The 21,515-nt window shown below is 44.6% G+C and overlaps 1 protein-coding gene across 3 annotated transcripts; it reads left to right on the forward strand.

The window, feature by feature from the left end:
• Positions 1 to 131: 131 nt before the first annotated feature.
• LOC149329709 (uncharacterized) lies at positions 132 to 18,249 on the forward strand. 3 transcript variants are annotated; one of them, XM_089560416.1, is made up of 6 exons: positions 132 to 697; positions 1,594 to 1,675; positions 2,247 to 2,321; positions 6,552 to 6,682; positions 12,277 to 12,385; positions 18,182 to 18,249. In XM_089560416.1, the coding sequence occupies exons 1-6, from the start codon at positions 682 to 684 to the stop codon at positions 18,225 to 18,227; spliced, it is 459 nt and encodes a 152-aa protein (XP_089416542.1). In that variant the 5' UTR covers positions 132 to 681; the 3' UTR covers positions 18,228 to 18,249. The 3 variants fall into 3 exon arrangements, with proteins under 3 accessions (XP_089416542.1, XP_089416543.1, XP_089416544.1); XM_089560417.1 differs by having other exon boundaries at positions 1,597 to 1,675; XM_089560418.1 differs by having other exon boundaries at positions 133 to 697; positions 18,177 to 18,249.
• Positions 18,250 to 21,515: the final 3,266 nt, after the last annotated feature.

The raw sequence follows: 21,515 nt of genomic DNA on the forward strand, positions 1-21,515 counted from the left end.
TGTAAATCGCCGTCGAGCATGCCCGCGTCAGTCAAAGTAATGCATCGCAGCTGCTCTCAGTCCTACCGCTCACGTCCAACATATCCTTGATATGCACCAGCTTGAGGTACGGTGCATTTCTTTGCCCGTTTTTTCGCAATTAAGAGATTTTAGCTGGCAGCAAACGAAATTTCATTCCGTCAACAGCGTCGTCTGCGCCGTCGTCTGCTCCGTCGTCTGCTAGGACATCCGGGGCACCCTGGGTGATGGGATCACAGGATCGCAGCTTCTACAAAAGTATTTAAAAGCGCTTTAGTGTTCGCACTTAAACAAAAAATAAATTTAAAAAAATTGAGATATTTTTGTTCTAAACAGAAAATAAATATTAGTAGTAAAAAAGCGCATTTGAGTTGCAGTTTTTCAACGACGCAAAAACAAGGGCAAAGCCGCTTCCGCCGGCGCCATGTCAGTGTGTGCGTTGCTGCACGTTTTGTGTTATTTGGCTTTTCATGACATTGTTTGAGTGCTTGTGCGGCGGACATGTGTGAAGAACAGAAGTGTGTTTTGGAAGCCAACGACGAGTATTACGCCCAGTCAACATCGGTGAGTTTGGACGGGCAAAGCCATGAAGAAAGGCAGCGCTACGACGTCTTGTCATCTGGAAAGGCAATGAAGACGACGGCGCGGTTTTACTAAGCCTGGATGAGCTGCATGATCGGTGAGTCCCGTCAACGCTTCTCTATTCTGATCTGTATTCACACGCGTTATTAGTGTGCGGCTATATAGGGATGGCAGTGGAGGCACTCTACGTGCGGTTGCCTCAGCTATAATGCGTTGCCAGAAAAGAACGGGCGTATAGCCTGCGTGACAAGTGCTGCTTCATAGTCTGTCTGCGTTTAGTACTCAGGTGCCGTGGTAAATAAAAATGCCACCAGAGATCACAACAGAGTTATGCGGTCGCTTGGTAGCGCTGCGAAAAACTACAGACAATGTTTACATTCAACTGGCATGGATTTGTACTGCGTAGAAGACGACGATCAGTGCCGCGGGTGAGAGCGCTTTTGCGTGGACAGCTGAGAACAGGCGAGGGAACTGACAACGGGTGATTTTGCTCGCGGCTGGTACCCATCGGATGGATTTGTGCTATTTAGAAGATTATTATGAGCGGCAGTGCTGCGCGATGAAGCACTCGCGCTAGGCGAACTGCGAACAGACGACGGATGGTTTTGCTCGGTGTTGGTGTTCATCGGATCAGTGCTTACTTCTTAATATTCGTCATGCAGATTATTTTGAAGACAGTGATCGCATGTGGAAGGCTGGCGCATATGTACTAGTCATTTGTAAACTTTTTATCTGTGCTTCCCCATTGGAACAGAATTTGGCAATATTATGTCAGTTAGGTCGTTCTTGTGTCTTCCCTGAACTGTAGGCGTCCATGCTTCCTCTCCTTCAGGGCACTGAACTGTTGGGGATGCAACTGCACACTTATTTGGGATTTCAAGCTTTTTGCTGTATGCCTCGCTTATGCGGCCCGCTTTCAGGTCGTTCGCAATTGGTGATGGTTTGTTATTCATTTTCACTTTCTCTTATTTATTCTTGGTTGACTGCCGGCAGCAGTTCTCCGCGCTCGGAACTGTTCCCAGGCACGGAACCCTACCCACAGACCTCCCTGCACCTCACTCACCAGTGTTATTCGGTATTTTTTTTTTGCTTTTGCCCCTACTTGCATTACCACTCGACAAATGTTTTGCTGTTTTTATTTGTGTGCAATTTGTTAAATGCACTACTAATTTTCGTATCATGCTCAGTTGTGACGTGAGATATCGGGCTCCTTTGTATTGAATGCATGTCTTTTGTATTTTCTCTTCTCATTTATGCAAGGTAAACTGGTCGACTGGGTGCTATGTTCAATTTAAGAATACATTAGACGCTAGTGCAAGGCACCCTAATAGTAATTAACTAAAGCCTGCGCATGCTATATTCGAATAGTTGGGCTCTTTTCATCATGCATAAGAATAAAGCGGTATTCCAGCCAGCTCATCTTTCAATGTGGTTATGACAGTCATGTAAATGTACTCAAAGAATGTGTATGGGTGTTTCACATACAATCTCCTTATTTATTTTGTCATGGGCCACCTCATTGCTTTTTGTGTTCCTATATTAATACCTCATTTTAGTTTCTGAAGCAGTCGACAGTTTGTTTTGTTGTCATTCATGACATTGTCACTGGCACTGATAGCTGTTGGTCGGGACGTATTTACCTGCAGTTGCCAGCTGCCAGCATCTGCTGGGCCATGCGTGCTTCCTGCCTTCAGCTGTGCCATCCCTCCAAGCCATTCATGGTAATTATCTTTTTCAGTTACGCATACCTTACCTGCCTGTTTTGAAAAATATTTTCAACATAGGCTCACTGCTGTGTTTAAAAATGCATGCAGAACTCTACATGCACTTTACAGCAGTACCTCAGCTTATTACATGAACTGCAAATTTGTACGAAATATAGCCGCTCATGTAGCTCTTGACACTGCGCTGTTATTATAAAGTTGAGCCTGCTTCAGGTGCAGTGACTATTCCACACCTGTTGCCTTTTATGCATGTGTGTCCTCTAAAAGGGCCAAAATGTTTGTTTATCTTTTAAAAACGTTGTGCTGTACAATAATACTTTAATGGTATTTCTTGCTTGTACACTGAAATGTCAGTCAGTAAAGTAACATTGTATGATGACACCAAATCTTGCGTGGCATAGCATCCTTGCAGCGTACTTGGCAAGCTCCTGTCAGCGCAGATGTATTGCTGGTTTATTGCTGTGGCATGTGGTTATACTGTACAGTTTGTACCTCTACGTTCTTGAAAGTATCCTTGAAAAATTTAAAATTGGTTTTTGAGCCAAGGAAGTGACAGAGTAACTGTCTCACATCTTGATAGGCACCTGAACAATGATGCAAGGGAAGGGATAAAGGAGGGAGTTAAAGAAGAAAAGAGGTGCCATAGCAGAGGGCTGCAGAATAATTTTGGCCACCTGGGGATCTTTATCCTGCACTGACATCAAACAGCATGCAGTTTAGCCTGTGTTCACTTGGGCCCGCATAAAAAAAAACGAGCAGACCTTCTTAGAACTAACATTTCATTGCACCAGCTACTTTGTAGTTTTGACTGCAGTGACCTGAAATCAACGGTTGTTTACTTTGCACAACCCACATACCCTGAACAAGATGTGATGATGCTAGACGAGGTGACACTCTCTGCATAGCAGCAGGTTGGTTCAGGAAATGCGAAGACTCATGGAGAACCGCTCAGTTATATTTGATTTCATGTTATTGTACTATTAATGGTGAGTTGTAGTATAAGTGATGAATTCTTGCAAATGATTGAGGACATCAATACTCAGTGTGAAAATGAGAGCTAAATCAATACTTAATAATCAGGAAAGAGGCCTTTTTATGAAATGCAGTAAGGTACTGGAAGTCGAAACAGAATACACCTCGGCCAGGTCATGCACAGATATAGAGCATTTGAAAGAAATGGTTGGGAGAATAAGAAAGGGGTTTATTGCCTTAGGCATGCACTCAGAAGTTACGAGCAGCACCTTGCAGTATGCTCAAAAAGAAATTTTAAACTGCTTTGCCTTTGCTAAGCTGTCGGGAAAAGTGGGGTACTTTACAAAGGGCTTAAAATTGAGAACAGTGCGGTGAACCACTCAGGAAAATCATAGGGTTAATGATAAGAGATTGGGAGAGAACTGAGTTGGTTGGAAATAAATGCGAATTAAAATCTGAGCGGGAATCATAAATGGACATAGGCAGGACATACATTTTTTAAAGAAGCTGGCTATCCTTTTGGATAGTGGAGCGGTTACTCACAGCAGGAAATTGTGCTCTTCTTGCTTTCATTTTATGGACATATGCTTTGTGTCTTACATCTCTTGGCCTGCCATAGGCAGCATATGCTCATAATAAATTTTTACCTGTCTAATTATGTGGCACAGGGAGAATTGAACTATATAACCTCATCAATGCACACCCTCTCTGAAGTGAACTTTGTCAGCCCCGTCAGTCACCACATTGATGCATGTCACCCCAAATGGGAGCCGTCATGGTGGCTGAGTGGTTATTGTGCTTGGCTGCTGACCCGGAAGAGGCAGGTTCGATTCCAGCCAGTTTTGATTCCAGCTGTACTAGTCTCATTTCAATGGAGACGAAATGCTAGAGGCCCAGGTACCGTGTGATGTCAGCACACCTAAAGAATTTTCCAGTCCTCTACAATAGCGCCCTGTATAGCCTGCGCCGCTTTGTGGCATTAAACCCTTTAAAACCAAGTAAAGTAATGGATACGTCATTTCCAAAAATTGTTTAAATTTATTATTTTCTAAACATTAACAATTTTCTGCACCTGTTTTCCTTCGTCTTACTCCCTCATGCTGAGTAACAGGTCAGTGATTTTAAGTAAATATTTTGTTCATTTCATTAGCAAAGTTTCTCTGTCTCTCTCTATTGCTTTGCTTTTTGTATCTGCAGTATAGTATTATGCAGAAATATGTCAAGATTAGATCCAAGAGATATGGCCTAGATTTTAAGTTCTATAGTCAACCACACATTACTTATTACGCTATCAAGGCTTTTTTTGGCATGTGCTACCTGGTACAGAACTGATGTGGCCTACAGCGGTAAATATTGTTTGAATGTGCATAAATTGAATAGGAAGGCAAATTTCCCATTTGACTATGTAAATAGATTGTGCAATCATGTGCTCACAAAGCTCATAAACTTTTCTGTTTCCAAAACTTTCTGTAAAAGGCACTGACTCACTGAAATACACTACAGTTACTTTTGCCTAATCGTGATATTATTTACTGAAGATTGGTTGGAGGGAAAGTCCACTGAGCTCGAATGAGTGCACGGCAGCTTGTCTTTGTCCAAAGTATTTGGAGAATAATGAATTTTGTTACCTGGCAGAGATAAAGCAAGGATGGCAGTGTTTTGTAATGTCCACAGCGCATTCTTCCAAAGCCCAGTATGCATGTAATTCCTTCATTTTGTGCAACATAAAATGTCTTCCCTTTACACTCATGGTTCAAACAAAATGCTGAATACTTCACCACTCAAAAAATGAAGGCCATTGTGCTGCTCTACAAAATATCAGGCTGCAGTGGTTGTTGTGAGGCAAATTCACCAGGTTGTCATCATCATCAGTCTAACACCCAGTGCAGTGCAGAGGCCTCTCCCATGTCTCTCCAATTAACCCTGTCCTTCGCCAGTTGTGGCCACCGTATCCCCACAAACTTCTTAATCTCATCCGCCCGCCTAACTTTCTGCTGCCCCCTGCTACGTTTGCCTTCTCTTGGAATCCACCCTATCACTCTTAAGGACCACTGGTTATCTTGCCTTTGCATTACATCTCCTGCCCAAGCCCATTTCTTCCAAATAACCCACGTTTTTTTCACACCTATTTGTCAGGCTCCGCGTTTTTTTCTCACCTATTCGTCAAGCTGCAAGCCACTTGCACGCTCTACAAACCTATTTAAAGTACATTATCCAGCATTGTTGGCATGGAGTGTGTAGTGCTAAAACAAAAAATAATACAATAGCTGATGATCTGCTAGAGCAACAGAATTCCAAGAGTTTGAGAAGGGCAGTGGGAGAACTAGCAAGGCGGGATAGCGATATTCGACAAGCAGTGGACAGGGATCCTGCAACTTGTAGAGGACAGGCAAATTGGAGACTTGTAGAAGGGGCTGTAGTCTTGAGTGCGCCTAGCCGGCCTTGTGATGCATTGTATAGGGCCCTTTGTTTTTAAGTAAAACTGGTTTCTCCTGATTGTTGCATTCCAGAAAGATTCATCAAGATTGGGTTAAACCCAAGTTTCGCGTGCAAATGTGCCTGTAAGAAAGTGTAGATTGATAATGCATGAAGCTAAAGAACCACTGGAGAGTAGTGGATACGTCTCGTATTTCTTCATATCTATATTGTTTAAACAGTGCTGGCTATTTTAATTCCTTTTTAATGCTTATTGCTTGTCGAGTTGCATAAAATTTTAGGATAAATTGAAAACTGCAGGTAGGTTTAATTACAATAATTATACCCGTATTTCTGAAGCTCTGTTCGAAGAGAGGTCCACATTTTGTGTGCATGCTTTGAATTTGATTATTTTCACACTGCAAAATGGAGGACAGGTCTGCTGTGAGAGTTTTTTTGCAATGAAGCGAGAGCAAGTGGTGCGGAATGCTTGTTACTGTCGCCCTGCCAATATTTCTAGAACCCCTGGGACCACTGAGCTTGTGAGTATCTATGACTCAAAAGGTCGGAGCTGATTGCCCATTCCGTGGTTGTCTGTATTAACCGGTGCAAGGCCAAGGGCTCATAGCTAACAAGCATATGACACCATAGAACTAGATGTAGTCAGGCTGGGACTGTGCAGTATGTCAGTGTTAACGAGGTCGTGATAAACGAGGTTTACTCTGCGAAGCTAGTGTGAAATAATAATTGTTCTTATGGAAAATATCGTTTTTTCTTAGTCATTGCAGCAATACAAGCATATCAAATCTGATATCTCTCACTCATCCCTCTATGTTTCAGTTTCAAGGGACCAAGAGTTGCGTGGAAGTCGTGCAAGTCACAAAGTTGCGTGCGGCTTGAGCCAGCAATCAGGAGCAGGCTGGGAATTTGCGAATTGCCAGTGGTATTCGCTCAGTCAAGCAGGCTTTACTGTAAGTACAGTGTTTTCGCCATAGTATTTCTTTGAAAAGTACGCATTGAGCTTGAATAGGACAAGCTGTCGGTCTAGTTGGTCTGATCCTTTGTGGTTGACAGAGCTTAGAAACACAGACTGGGGTCAGAAAGAAAAAATATGAGGGCACAGGTGCTGACTACAGATTTATTCCAGAATCACCGAAACACTGCATATATAACCAAAACACAGGCGCCAACAGGTGGCAATTTTATGCACTCGTGGCAACAATAAGTGATATGGCCAATAGTGGGAAAACAACACAAACTAGAAACAGAAACCAAGACTATAGAGCAGGGAAGGATGAAACCATAACAAGGTTAAAGGAATAGTTTTAAGCAAGTCATTTTTAAGACCACCAGCACGTGAAACAGTGGAACGGTTTGACCAAAATTTTCAAGTACTGGTCTGATAACACGGAACTAAAACACTACACGCAAACACAGATCAAGGGCAGTGAAATAAAAGTAAAATGGCAAGGAAAAACATGCCGTGAAAAGAAAATGGTGATTGGGCAAGCAAACAAGAATTGGTCTACAAAGGTGAAGTGAGCTAAAAAACTGAAAGAATAAAGGGCGAATAAATGCACATGAGCAACAAAGGTGAAGCCAAGAATTAACATGGCTACAGGAGGAAGATGAGCTACTGTAAAAACGAGAGAGATAAAATATCAAAATATGAAATTCAATTAGTATTAAAGATAAAAGCAAACAAAAACGCGAAAATCGAGGAGTTGGCAGAAAAGTCAAGGCATGCAAGATGTTTTTAAACCAGGGCTAGGTCAAACATCCTGAAGAAAGGCAATCTTTTTTTCTGAGGGTGTTCTTGCCCATTAATCCTCGAGCCTCAAAATCCCGGCGGCTCCCACCAGTTCGTCATGTCGGCTTATTCTGGTGCTTTTTTAACACAATGGCACTTTTTCAAACATGGGTGGCATGGCTTTTTTCGGTCACAGTTTTGGCAATGGACTTGCAGATTTAGGACGTGATTGTAGGCCAGTTGGTTGGAAATCGTTAGAAAAACCGCAAAACAGAATGGGACAAAGGCAGGCAAAACACAAGGCGGTACGACAACTGAACATTTATTGAAGAAATGAGTGCTCATATGGATCAGTTGCGCATGTAATCTGCAAACAATCATGGCAAAAACAACCTAGGGAGGGAAACTAATTCCAATTCTTTCTGAAAAATGGACACAGAAGGCATGCTATCCCACCTATCTGGCTTCGACCTCAGGATGGCAACAGCCTTGAGAATTTCTTTCCAACTGGCCCTTTATTCATCCAATAATAATGTGCAGTTCAGTTTAGGTTAACAGTCTTTACAACTGGGACAGTGGACAGGCAGGCAAGGTCGTCCGGGCCTACCCAAGGAATGCTAATACTCTTGCAAGGGAGTGTTTCACCATCTACCAATTTGGCCGGTATAAAATCGACCACAGCCGAGAGGAATCGTGTACACCACCCCCGTTGCACATGGCATGAGGCATTCAAAAAGTACCGCCAACGGGCATGTTGTACGAGATTCCCCTCAGCTGTGGCCAGTTTTATATCGTCCAAAGTGGCAGATGTTTACACATTTGTTTGCAAGAGTATGCGTGTTCCTTGAGTAGACCCGGAGGCATTTGCCGTCCCACTCACTGTCTCATTGTAGACTGCTATCCCAAACTGAACTGCACACAGATTATTGGATGAAGAAAGAAGCAGTTGGAAAGAGAAATTGTCGAGGCTGTTGCCATCTTGAGGTCAGAGCCAGATAAGTGTGTCAGCACGCCTACTGTGTTCATTTTTCAGGAAAATTAGCGTTTCTGTCTGTGTTTCCCCCGGTTGTTTTTGTTTCATTTTTGAGCAGGTGATTGTCATATTTGCTCAGCTCTATGGTTGCCATTGAATTTTTTTGCCTCTTTACGATTGTTTGCAGATTACACACGTGACTTGTCTATATAAGCACTGCTGTTCAATAAATTTTCAGTTGTCAGTACGGCCTTGTGTTGTCACCTGCCTCTGTGTGATAGTTTTGTGGTTTTGCTCTTTCCGACTGGCAGATTCCCGAGAAATGTACCCGATAAATCAATCTTATGCTCCCTTATCCTTTCATTGATGCCAATGTATACCTTGCCGCAAGAAAAAAGGATTGATTAAATGCCCTCCGCGCATGGCGCTAAGGGTTTTCTGTGCTGCGTGGTGCGTCTTTTTTTTTTTCATTTAGGATTCCGCAACTGCAATAGGTGCTAGGGGGTCAGAAAAGGCAATGTGTACTCCTGCTTTGTCTCCGATTTTCTTAAGGTTCTGTGAAATTTACCTTTAGAAAATTCGAGAGATAGAGTAGATGCTTTTTTTGCTGCCGCCCCCCCCCCATCACCTATCACACCTCTCTAGGATCGTCAATGAAAAAGAAAAAACAGGCTGCACTGCATTGCACAGAAACCCTTAGTGGCATGCACAAGAAGTGCTTTCTCAATCCCTTTTTCTTGCTGCAAGGTATACATTGGCATCAATGGAAGGCTAAGAGAGCATTACACTGATTTATCGGGTACATCTCTTAGGTACCTGCAAGTCCACTGCTGATAATGGGACGCAAAAAAGCCATGCTGCCCAAAGTTCGAGAAAGCCACTGTGTTAATAGAGCCCCGTAATAAGCTGACGCAATGCAATGGTGGAAGCCGCCGAGATTTTCAGGCTCCGGGGTGAATGTAAAGAACACGCTTGGTTTTACTCGGAGGATTGCCTTTCTTTGTGGACGTACTTGATCTAGCCCTGGTTCTACATGTGTGTTACATGCCTTGCCTCTTCTGCCAACTTCCCTCTTTTGGTGTTTTTCCTTGATTTTTGCCTTCATACTGGTTATTGAATTTCACTTTTTTATATTTTATCTCTCGGCTTCACTGTACGTCATCTTCCACTTTTAACCATCTTAATTGTTGGCTTCACCTTTGTGGCTCATGCGCGTTTTTATTCCCCTTTTATCCTTTTAATTTTTAGCACACTTCACCTTCGCTTGTTGCTTAATTCTCGTTTGCTTACCCAATCGCCATTTTGCTTCTATTGCGTGTTTTTTCTTGCCATTTCTCCTTCATTTTTTTTTTCTCTGCGCTTGGTCTGTGTTTGTGTATTAAGGTTTTTTAGTTCCATTTTATCAGACCAGTTCTTAAATATTCTTTCGGTCAAACCTATCCACTGTTGGCAGTCTTTTAAAAATGACTTGCTTATAAATTTTTCTCTCACCTTGTTCTGGTTTTATCCTGTGCTGTGTCCTCTGGTTTTTGCTTCTAGCTTTTGTTGTTTTTCCACTACTTCTCATACCACTTCTTGTTACCACGAGTGCATAAATCGCTGCGTGTTGGTGCCTGTGGTGTGGGTATTTATGCAGTATGTCGGCAGTTCTGGGAAAAGTTTTAAGTTCAGTGCCTGTGCCATCATCTTTTTTGTTTCTGTCCCTTGTCTGTATGTCTGAGTGCTGTCAACCACAATCGGTGCATTGAGCTGACTGCTCTTCAGCTACCCATGTGTATGCAATGAAGTGGCTTCAAGAATAATGTACACAAAAAAATTGATTGCTTAAAATTTCTGGCATGTTTTTTAGGAAAACATTTGGCATTTAAAGGGCTAAGAGTGCTCTGAAAATCTAAAAATTATGTGCTTCTTGGGGCCTTTCCTCAAATTTCACATCACCTTGTAGCGTGATGCAAGACGTTCAAGTTTTTACCCACAGTTTACTTTTTTGTTGCCCACTTATTGGCTGCCACCTTCTTTGGGAGGCAGTGTCATGGGGTTTGGGAGACAATCTGATTCCTGTGTGTTGGCTGAAGCTGTCTAAGCTTTTGGATGTGGGGAGCAGGTTCACGGTGCCAACTTTTGGCTGTAACTACAGTTTGGCCATGACTGTTAGTCCTTTTCTGTGATGCAGTGTCATTTATGTAATGCATAATTTGATGATGAAGCAGTCTCAGGGGTTGCGGTGCTCAGCTGTTGACTTCAAAGACACAGGATCGATCCTGGCCGCGGCAGTCGCATTCTGATGGAGACAAAATGCTGGAAGCTTGTGTACTGTGCGATATCAGTGCACGTGAAAGAACCCCATGTGGATGAAATTATCAGAGTCCTTCACTATGGCCTCCCTCATAGCCTGAGTCACTTGGGACATTAAACCCCATAAATCCAAACCCATTTTGGTACTTCTCAGCTTCGCCGCTGGCCTCTGCAGGCCAGCGAAACCTCCCACAAGTTGACGAACGGCAGTTTTTACACCATTCGTAAATGCCTACATAGATGCTACATCATTGGTGGCAAAGGTTGCCAGATGTGCAAGCGTTTCCGGTAGTTTTTCTCTGTTGCTTTCGTCAGGCAGCTTGCAAAAGATGTTTTACTAGGATAATAAACGGTGAGGTTCTTTGTGTTCTTAAGGTGGTGCAGCGTGATAAAACAGATACTTAATAGCCATGCCATGCTTTTTTGTAGCCAAAGGCAATTTTTCGCCTTATTCTCATCATCATTTGCTTTTCATGCTTCCTCGAGGGACGGCAGTTGGAAGAAGGTCTCTAGAGCAGCTCCTTGTCTGAAGAAATGCCGAGTGGCATTCTTCAATCCTAACTGCCCATCAAATGGAAGAGCAGTTGTTTTCTCCACTCCACAGAGTGGAGACGGAGTATCGAGTTGAGGCGCACTTCTGAATTCGGCGGTTAGCCTTTCATAGGCAGCAGATATGCGCAATAAACTTTATTTGCTGTTAATCTTCCAGTTAAACACCAAATCCTCCTCATTCCTCATCAGTGCACACACTGTGTAAGGAACTTTGTCACTCCATTTGTCACCACTTTGATGTATGCCATCCCTAATTCAGGGGCTGTATAATTTTTGAAATTTTGTTGAAATTGCTTGAAAACCTTTGCAATTTCCTGCACCTCTCTTTTTCCCCCAAGTCCCAAACCTACGCAGAGTGCAAGTGGGTTTTTAAACTCCAGCTAAATTTTGTTATTCATCAAAGGGCTTTTCTCTCTACTGCTTTGCTGGGTGTATCTGAAGTATAATATTATGCACCAGTGTGTGAAGCTTTGCTCCCAGAGCTATTAGCCCGAGGTAGTAATTTTAGAGCATTGCGTTGCGTTCTCAGCCTGGTTGCGTTTTGAGCCTGAGTTGTGCTGATTCCACGGATAGAACCGAAGTTGGCAGCCTCCAATGCAGCAGTGTATCCCAGTAGTTGCCATGGGAGCCGAGGTGGTTAGATAATGGAATAAAATAATAGCAGGTGGCAGTGTGATGCTCGAGCACCACAGCTCGAAACTAAACTATATCGATCAGTGTGTGTATGTATATCTGTCTGGCAGACATTAAAGTCTGGCTGCTTAGTCACGACATTCCTGTAAAATTAGTGGGTGAACCGTTTGGCATGAATGTACCAGATGGTGTCATATGATTCAGCCTGTCGTGCAGCATAAACTTACTAGTTAAGTTAGAGCCTTTCTTGCAGCACGGATTCGAACTGACAACCTATGTTAGGTGTATTAATGCTCATTATTCGATCTCCTCATTTTTTATATTCAACCACACTAACATTACTTATATCCCCATCTGTGCAGATTCCTTCTGGCACTATTTGAAGCTGAAGGGTTGCTCGGCTGAGGATCTCCAAAAGTACCACAAGAAGGTGACGTGCTACCTGGCACAGAGGTGCTGTGGCCTGCGGCGGTAAATATCTGTTCAAGCCAATAGTCTCTTGTTATATGCATGAATAGATTGGGTAAGCTCATGTGCTTACAAAACTCGTAACTTGACTGTATTTCCTAACTGTCTGTATGGTACACTTAGGCACTGGAATAACCTGCAAATCGCACTGGAATTTGCCTACTATAGTGAGATACTGCTTTACCCAAGTTCTGCTTAAGGATAGTCTGCTACTGAGATGACGCCCAGAAGATTATATTTATGAACCAGACTGTTAACAGCACTTATGGACCACATTAGCAGACTGTTCTGAGACCGCACGCAGCCAGGCTTTTCAGCGTGGAAGAGGCGGCTTTAGACAAGGCAGGCGAGCGCTCTGTTCCTGCACATTAAGTAGATGTCGGATGAATCTCGAAAAAATATGAACGACGCGCCAGGAATATGACTACTACAACCCTTCGGAGATGTGCAGTGCACAGTATACGGCCATGCCAGCGACATGTCTTTCTGTTCAAACTTTCTCTAAAACCGCTGTCACTACGCAGAAGCAGGTAGCAGTATCTGTACTAAGAATCTCTTAGTGAAGCAGCGCAACGGCACAAGGCCAAGGGAAGAAGGGGACAAAAACAGCGCTGAACTGACAACAAATGTTTATTCCGGATGCTAACAGCATATATATACTCTTTTGCACCTTAGAAAAAACAAAGAAACAGAGCAGCAGAAAGTATCAATCCCAGTCATTGTGCGCATGCAGCTGTATCGCGTGTACATCGATCATTTGAAATCAGGAAGTTGTGCTCTTTCACCGAGATGGCAACGGAAGGAGTGCTGATACAATTCGCACCCGGCTTCATGATCTCAGATGCCTCAATAATCTCTCGTGTAAGCTTATCCTTGTGTTTGGTAACAACTTGGCTGTTTTTGAATTCTGGGTAACATGAACAGTCACGACAGTGAGTACCTATGTGGCGGGCCGCGTTCTTGACATTGTTTGCGTGCTCTTTAAGTCTTTCATTAAGACACCGGCCAGTTTGGCCGATGTATGACCCATCACACTTCAACGGGACTGAGTACACCACGTTGTCTTGGCATGGCACATACTTCATCCTGTGGTTTTTCTTGCAATTATGACCAGATTCCGTTCTTTTATCCGGGCGATTAACTCTCGCACACAAGCCACTCAGTCTGACAGGAGCCGAAAAAACATCTACTCCTGCCTTTTTGCCTATTCTCTTCAAATTGTGGGACACAACATGAACATAAGGTATTACTGCCAGATTTTTTTGCTTGGAATGGGGGACAGCTTTGCCCTCCTTCAGCTTTTTCAATATCCCTTCTGCGACTGATGCCAGAATATGAAGGGGGTATTTTGCGTCTGTTAGCCTATCAACCTGATTGGAGAAACTAAATTCAAACTTGTGTGGGCAGGATTTTTGCATGGCATTTTGAAAGCATGACGCCACAATGCCTCTTTTAACAAGCTTCGAATGGGCTGAGCTGTATGGAAGTAAGGGCTTTTTACCCCTAGGATCAAATGCCCAGCATACATGGAAATCAGTAAAATATAAGGTCAGATCAAGGAACTTAATGCGATCATTCACAGCCACTTCATGCGTAATTTCCAGCGGCGAAAGCACTTCACAGAATATCGCGCACAGGTCATTCACTTCCGCAGCGAAGCTAGCCGGGTCACAATCTAGTAAAATTAGGTAATCATCAACTGTTGAGCTCATGAGTGATTGTTCGAGTGCCCTGTCAAGCTTAGCAAGGAACATGTCACTTAGCAATGGAGCGATGCAAGATCCTATGCAGATCCCATTCTTTTGAACTGTTTATTCAAAAGAAACCGAACCGCAGTCGTGGCCTCGTGGCAGAGCGCCCGCCTCGGCTTCGGGAGGTGGTGGGTTCGACTCCCGCCACCGGCCGGGTACCCACCGGTTTTCTCAAAATGGGTACAAGCTATGGCCCGGCCTGGTGCTCGGCTTACTAGGGCTGCATTGCTTGGGAAAGGAGCCTGCGCCTTCAAATCTCGTCACTGTGGGCAGAGACTCGTGTAGACAAAGCGAAAAAAAGGGCCACATATTGGGCTTATGCCGCACGAGGCGGACTTATGGTTGCTTGGCAGGGGAACTTATCACTCATCCGCCAAGGCAACTGTTTGGTCTAAGACCCTTTTCCCAAGCATTTCACCCTAGAAGAGCCGAGCACCAGGCCAGGGGAAATCTTGTACCCATTAAAGAAACCGGTGGGTACCCGGCGGCACTGGGGATCGAACCCAGCACCTCCCGAATGCGAGGCGGATGCTCTACCACAAGGCCATGCTTCGGTCTACACTTTCGCTTTGTCTACACGAGTCTCTGCCCACAGTGACGGGATTTGAAGGCGCAGGCTCCTTTCCCAAGCAATGCAGCCCTAGTAAGCCGAGCACCAGGCCGGGCCATAGCTTGTACCCATTTTGAGAAAACCGGTGGGTACCCGGCCGGTGGCGGGAGTCGAACCCACCACCTCCCGAAGCCGAGGCGGGCACTCTGCCACGAGGCCATGACTGCGGTGTTTATTCAAAAGAATGGGATCTGCATAGGATCTTGCATCGCTCCATTGCTAAGTGACATGTTCCTTGCTAAGCTTGACAGGGCACTCGAACAATCACTCATGAGCTCAACAGTTGCAAGAGTGTTCCGATATGTAGATGATTACCTAATTTTACTAGATTGTGACCCGGCTAGCTTCGCTGCGGAAGTGAATGACCTGTGCGCGATATTCTGTGAAGTGCTTTCGCCGCTGGAAATTACGCATGAAGTGGCTGTGAATGATCGCATTAAGTTCCTTGATCTGACCTTATATTTTACTGATTTCCATGTATGCTGGGCATTTGATCCTAGGGGTAAAAAGCCCTTACTTCCATACAGCTCAGCCCATTCGAAGCTTGTTAAAAGAGGCATTGTGGCGTCATGCTTTCAAAATGCCATGCAAAAATCCTGCCCACACAAGTTTGAATTTAGTTTCTCCAATCAGGTTGATAGGCTAACAGACGCAAAATACCCCCTTCATATTCTGGCATCAGTAGCAGAAGGGATATTGAAAAAGCTGAAGGAGGGCAAAGCTGTCCCCCATTCCAAGCAAAAAAATCTGGCAGTAATACCTTATGTTCATGTTGTGTCCCACAATTTGAAGAGAATAGGCAAAAAGGCAGGAGTAGATGTTTTTTCGGCTCCTGTCAGACTGAGTGGCTTGTGTGCGAGAGTTAATCGCCCGGATAAAAGATCGGAATCTGGTCATACAGTTGAACCTCGATATAACGAAGTCCTACTTGCAGCCGAAAATTTCGTTACATCGCGAATTTCGTTACGTCGAGGTTCCCATGTTTCAGCTGTCAAAATAAAGTATAACTGGTTCAGGAACACTGCTTGTTGATGGGAACTTGTAAATCACTTATTGAGGAAATACGCAAGAAAATCGAGTAATAGTATCGCTAACAAGGGCACCGGATGTTTTTTTCTACATCAGGAGCATAATGAGTGATAGCAAACACCGCGACGGCATCATTTTTCTCCGTGTGCGCTTAGCAAAAGAACGAGCGCAGCGCCTAGTACTGAAAGCCGCCACAAGATGTCGCTACTGGTATCATCATCATCAGCATTGAACATTTGCAGCCGGGGACGCATCAGAGAAAAATAAAGAAAAATGTTCGCATCGCTCACGCCGGCGCGGTGGGATTGTGCTCGCGGCGCGGTTATACTAGCGCGAGTGCGCGTGCGCGCGCGGCACGGCGAAGTCACGTTCGCGAAACAGCGGCGCCCGATCGCCAGCGCGTTCGGCGGCTACCGGCGCGCTCTGACGGCGCCCGGCGCCGAAGCCGCCCATCCAGAATGCACCGCGCGCGCCTCCCACGCCACGCCTCCCCTCTACCCCCTTCGCCACTCGCCTCCTCTGCCAGGGCACGTTTTTTTTTTTTTTCGCCGCTCACCCGTTTTAAAGGTACGACCACACTAGCTCCACGAGTTTGTCAACACTGAAGACTTTTTTTTGTTGTTGTCTACGAGGACATCGCACGCAAAAAAAAAAAACGAACGGACGCTGCAAGAAAATTCCGGTTTGCGCTTTCACGTTGAGAGTCTACAGCTCGCCAGTGGCATCATGGCGCGGCGCGTCTTAAAACTTCCATGCCGCGGGCTTTGTATGCGCACGACAGATCCCGCGGCGGTACGTTCTCGCAGATTCCCACACTGCCGGCAAAATTGGCGACTAAAAGGGCAAATACAAACTGCGTTTCGTCTCGGCTAAACTTTTAGCTCTCATTCATTGTCAAGGTAGCTCCTGGCACATGCATGCGATGCGCAAGGACTTCGTTACATCAAAAGTGCGGAGCAAAATTACTTCGTTAAATCGCGAAAAAAAATACATGGTTTTCAATGGGGAAGTGATTGGGAAATGAAAAAAATGCGTTACATCGCGAATTTCGTTACATTGAGGTTCGTTACATCGAGGTTCGACTGTAATTGCAAGAAAAACCACAGGATGAAGTATGTGCCATGCCAAGACAACGTGGTGTACTCAGTCCCGTTGAAGTGTGGTGGGTCATACATCGGCCAAACTGGCCGGTGTCTTAATGAAAGACTTAAAGAGCACGCAAACAATGTCAAGAACGCGGCCCGCCACATAGGTACTCACTGTCGTGACTGTTCATGTTACCCAGAATTCAAAAACAGCCAAGTTGTTACCAAACACAAGGATAAGCTTACACGAGAGATTATTGAGGCATCTGAGATCATGAAGCTGGGTGTGAATTGTATCAGCACTCCTTCCGTTGCCATCTCGGTGAAAGAGCACAACTTCCTGATTTCAAATGATCGATGTACACGCAATACAGCTGCATGCGCACAATGACTGGGATTGATACTTTCTGCTGCTCTCTGTTTCTTTGTTTTTTCTAAGGTGCAAAAGAGTATATATATGCTGTTAGCATCCGGAATAAACATTTGTTGTCAGTTCAGCGCTGTTTGTCCCCTTCTTCCCTTGGCCTTGTGCCGTTGCGCTGCTTCACTAAGATATGTCAGACCAACTCGCCCACCAGTTCATGTTGTACTAAGAATTCGTATCTTAAAGGAAAAAAGAAAGCGCAATGTCCACCTTTGGCACGATTTCTGCAGTGATGTGCGTTCTGCCGGCTGACAGTACACCGCTTGCTTGGTGTTGTAGGCCTAACATGTGCTTTACTCAAGGTGTAGCGAGAAGCGCTTTTGAACTAGCCACCAGCGATCACAGAAATGTCTACTCTTTTTACCGCCTCTACAATAACTTTATGGTGGTATGAACGTGCAGTTTTTATTCCCGCAACGTCTTCGTAAGTGAAGCGCGCGGAAAAACGGGCCAGGCGGACCGCCTCGCACTGATAGATGCGGGTTGCATGCACGGACTCATTCTGAGCCGTTGGCAGAACAGTCATTACAGGCCATGATGCACTTGGTCACACCTTGCATGCACGTCTGCATCTTTATTTCTATCTGGAAACAGCTTGGTTGACGTCACTTCTGTCAGTAAAGTGCTCTGCATGCCAATGTCTCTCCCATTCCGGACGGTTCCCGCCAGCCATCGTATGAAGCGGCGTGTGCATATTCTTCAGTTGTATAATTGAGGCTTTAATGCATTATTCCTATGGGTTTACGTCGGGCCCGTGCCAATTTGATGTTAAATGTGGATCGTTGCATGAAAGGGGAATGCATAATCAAGATTCCACTGTATGACTTTTGTAACATTTGCATGCATTTGTTGTGTATGCATACTATATATATCACTGTTCTTTTTCTTCACCTAGGACAGTCTGAACAAGAGAGACCTGCTGAAGAAAAATTCTGTATATATGTAAATAAATAGTCGATTTGCTCCAAGTGAGGTGTTTTTATACCTGGCTGTACTGCAGGAATGCATCGAATGTTCAGAGTCAGACTGCTGCTCTGTAGCTGCATATTAATTGACAAATAAAGCGTACTTGGTAATGACTACAGGAATACAACACACTACACAAATGCACTACAGAAGGCAGACTACAGAGATACGACACTACAGAATTACGTCACTACAGAAGACAGACTACAGAAATACTACACTACAGAAAGACTACAGAAATACTACACTACAGAAGACAGACTACAGAAGTACGACACTACAGACTACAGAGGACAGACTACAGAAATACTACATGCCCAAAATACGACAGACTACAGAAGTTTTCTGTCGTAAATTCCTGTAGTGCGTTTTGACTGGGTAGCCACGCTTTAATTTGCTGTTTGTAATTTTTCTTTCATGTGTGTATTTTACTTATTTATTTTATTTATTTATAAATAAATAAATTTACTCCGCAAATAGTGCCTTTCTGCTACGAACATAACCCCCCCCCCCCCCTCCGGCGCCAACAGCCAATGGGCCCCCCCCCCTGCAAAAAATTCTGCGGACGCCCTTGGCCTCCCCGCCTGTCTGCATCTTGTACTAACATCACGTGAAAATGATATGTCACACGTATACATGTTCCCGGCCGGAGCGATCACGATATGTTGCACTTCACGTTGGCTTTATCGCATTCATCATAGTCAAAACGCTGCAAGCTTAAACCATTAGCCATTAGGCCATTAGGACCCAATTCATGGAGCACAACGAGCACGTTTCACGCTCGTAACTCCACGTACTTCGAGCCTCGAAAAGAAACTTTCCAAAACAGCGAGAAGACGACTCACCTTCTTGGACGACTTCAGTTCTGGAAAAGTTCACAGCGTCGAGAAGCTCCCATATCTGCCTCATAACTAGGGCCCGGAACTTTAGGCATTTGCCTAAACATTCCTACAAATGCCTAAACGGGGGATTTTTGCACTTGCCTGCCTTTTTGTCATTTTTTATTAAATACTACATATTTAACCGCAATTTTTGCCTATAAATGCCTAAATCCGGCACTTCGGTCGTCGGTGCAAGTTTTCAATTTTGAGACATCTGTCTATGTATGGTGAAAGGCGTGCGCCGATGCACGCACAAAAGGCGCGGGTCTCGCCGAACGTTTTTCTCGAATTGTAACTTGAACGTAGTGTAGCAAGAGGCGCGTTTGGAAAGAGACCTGACATACATTAGTGCAAACTTCTCAACAATGACAGAAAGGAGGACAAAGTTGGAAAAGTCTGTGATCTCAATAGATGAATCGTTGAAGGTTGTGGCAGGAGTACCAGCAGCACTTCGGGGACTGGAAGGAAAGAGCACTACTGTTTAAGCGGCGACGATACGGCCACATCACCTGAAGCCGTAAGCCTTTATCAACTCTCATGTTTTAGGTTCGCGCCACTAAGTTCATGTGATGTCAAAAGAAGCCTGTTATAGTACAAAACTATGCTTAGCGAAAACCGAAGGAGCTTCAAGTTTGAAAACCTGAGAATGCGCTTTATTTCTTCAGTTGAGGACTGCGTACGCTCCGTGCTTGACTTACAAATCTTGCACTTATGAATAAAGAGTATTATTCAAAGCGCCTATAGCGCCTATTTCAATATTTTTTACAGCCTAGACGCCTGCCTATTTCGGAGTTCTTTAGCGCCTAAATTTCCGGGCCCTACTCATAACGCAGGCGGTGCCGCTACTGGTTGCAAGCTCGATTGCTTCGCGCTAATGGGTAAAGCGATCTCCCAGCTTCGTCCACGACTTATGGCATCCATGCATCAAATACAAACGGAAACGAGGAAAAAAAATCGATCAACATTACGGCGCATGCAACAAGTGGGATGCTTCGGCAGAGGAATGTACAAATGACCCCGAAAACAGCAGTCGTAAACAGCTCACCTGAGGAAAGACCGCTGCTCCGCGTACGCGTTCTCTTTGCACTGTTGGTCACTGAAATCGATTCGCCTGCTGTCATACACACAGGGGTATCGCTTTATGGCTTCGATAAACCTCTCCACCACACTATCCGACGCATGGAACATGTGAGCCGCTGGCGGCAATCATGTTGTTCGCGCAGGGAGATACTTTTATCATGCTTTTTAGCATGCTTTTAGCCATGACTGTTTGAGCTCTATTATGCTATTTTATCAATTAAAACAAGAAAACAAAGGAAGGCTCCAGCATATACTGCGAAGAATTAATGAACCATTCATTTATTACAGTAATTTTGAAGAAAGAAGATGCGCGAAACAGACAACACTTGAGGAAAACAGACGAAACAAGCCCAACTTTCAACTGTTTATTCACTTAGGAAGGGAGTGAATATATAGGCAAAAAGGCAAGAGCAGAGAGGGGGACCCACACATGGGCACGAGTAGACACAAAAAAAAATATAACAAATGGCTGTAGAGAAGACTCGTCTCAGCACATATTTAAAAAGAGACTTTTTTTTTGAAGTTTTAAGCGAGGGTGTGCGTACACAGTCGCTTCCGCCTTTGTTGGTGTGGAACGCCTCTACAAGTTCATGGACAGTGGTATCCTTGCCCCTGCTTAGGATTTTTGTTTCCGGATTCAGCTTTGCCTTGCAATTTATCTCTTCTTTTCCCCGCAGGCCTTACAATGATGACTGTAAAGCCAGTCATATTAAATCCTGCGAGGGGAAAAGATGGCAAAAGGTGCCATTCGAAGCTGAATAAGGATAAAAAAATCCTAAGCAGGGGCAAAGATACCACTGTCCGTGAACTTGTAGAGCGTTCCACACCAACAAAGACGGAAGCGGTTGTGTTAGTTGTGATTGATACTGCACTCCTTGGTTGATGCTTATGCCAGAAGCCGGAAAACTCGGTCATGAAGCATACCGCACCCCCCCCCCCCCCCTCCACAGACACACACACGTACTCACAAAATTCTTCCTCCTCTGACAAGCTAGATCGATTTAAACACGATGACAAGTATGCCAACACGTATGGCTCGAGCGGCGTGGCTTGCAGCACAGTCGGCATAGCTTCCAACCGCACTAGTCCGAGGTTCCTAGCTTCGCTTTGCCGATTACTTTCGACGCACGATCTACGCAAAGAGTGCCGGTTATTTATTTTCCAACGTTCTTGCTATGCAGCGCGCAGTGCTGAAGGAGAGCGGCGGAGTGCCTGATCTTCGCAAAGAAATGCGAATAACGAAAACAAAATAAATGGTAGCGCCGAGGCTCTGAGAAGCGGGGAGGACTCTGCGTAGACCTTCCTCA

This window comes from Amblyomma mixtum, chromosome 9 (assembly GCF_055824585.1).
Source record: "Amblyomma mixtum isolate Tamu chromosome 9, ASM5582458v1, whole genome shotgun sequence".
Lineage (NCBI taxonomy): Eukaryota > Metazoa > Arthropoda > Arachnida > Ixodida > Ixodidae > Amblyomma > Amblyomma mixtum.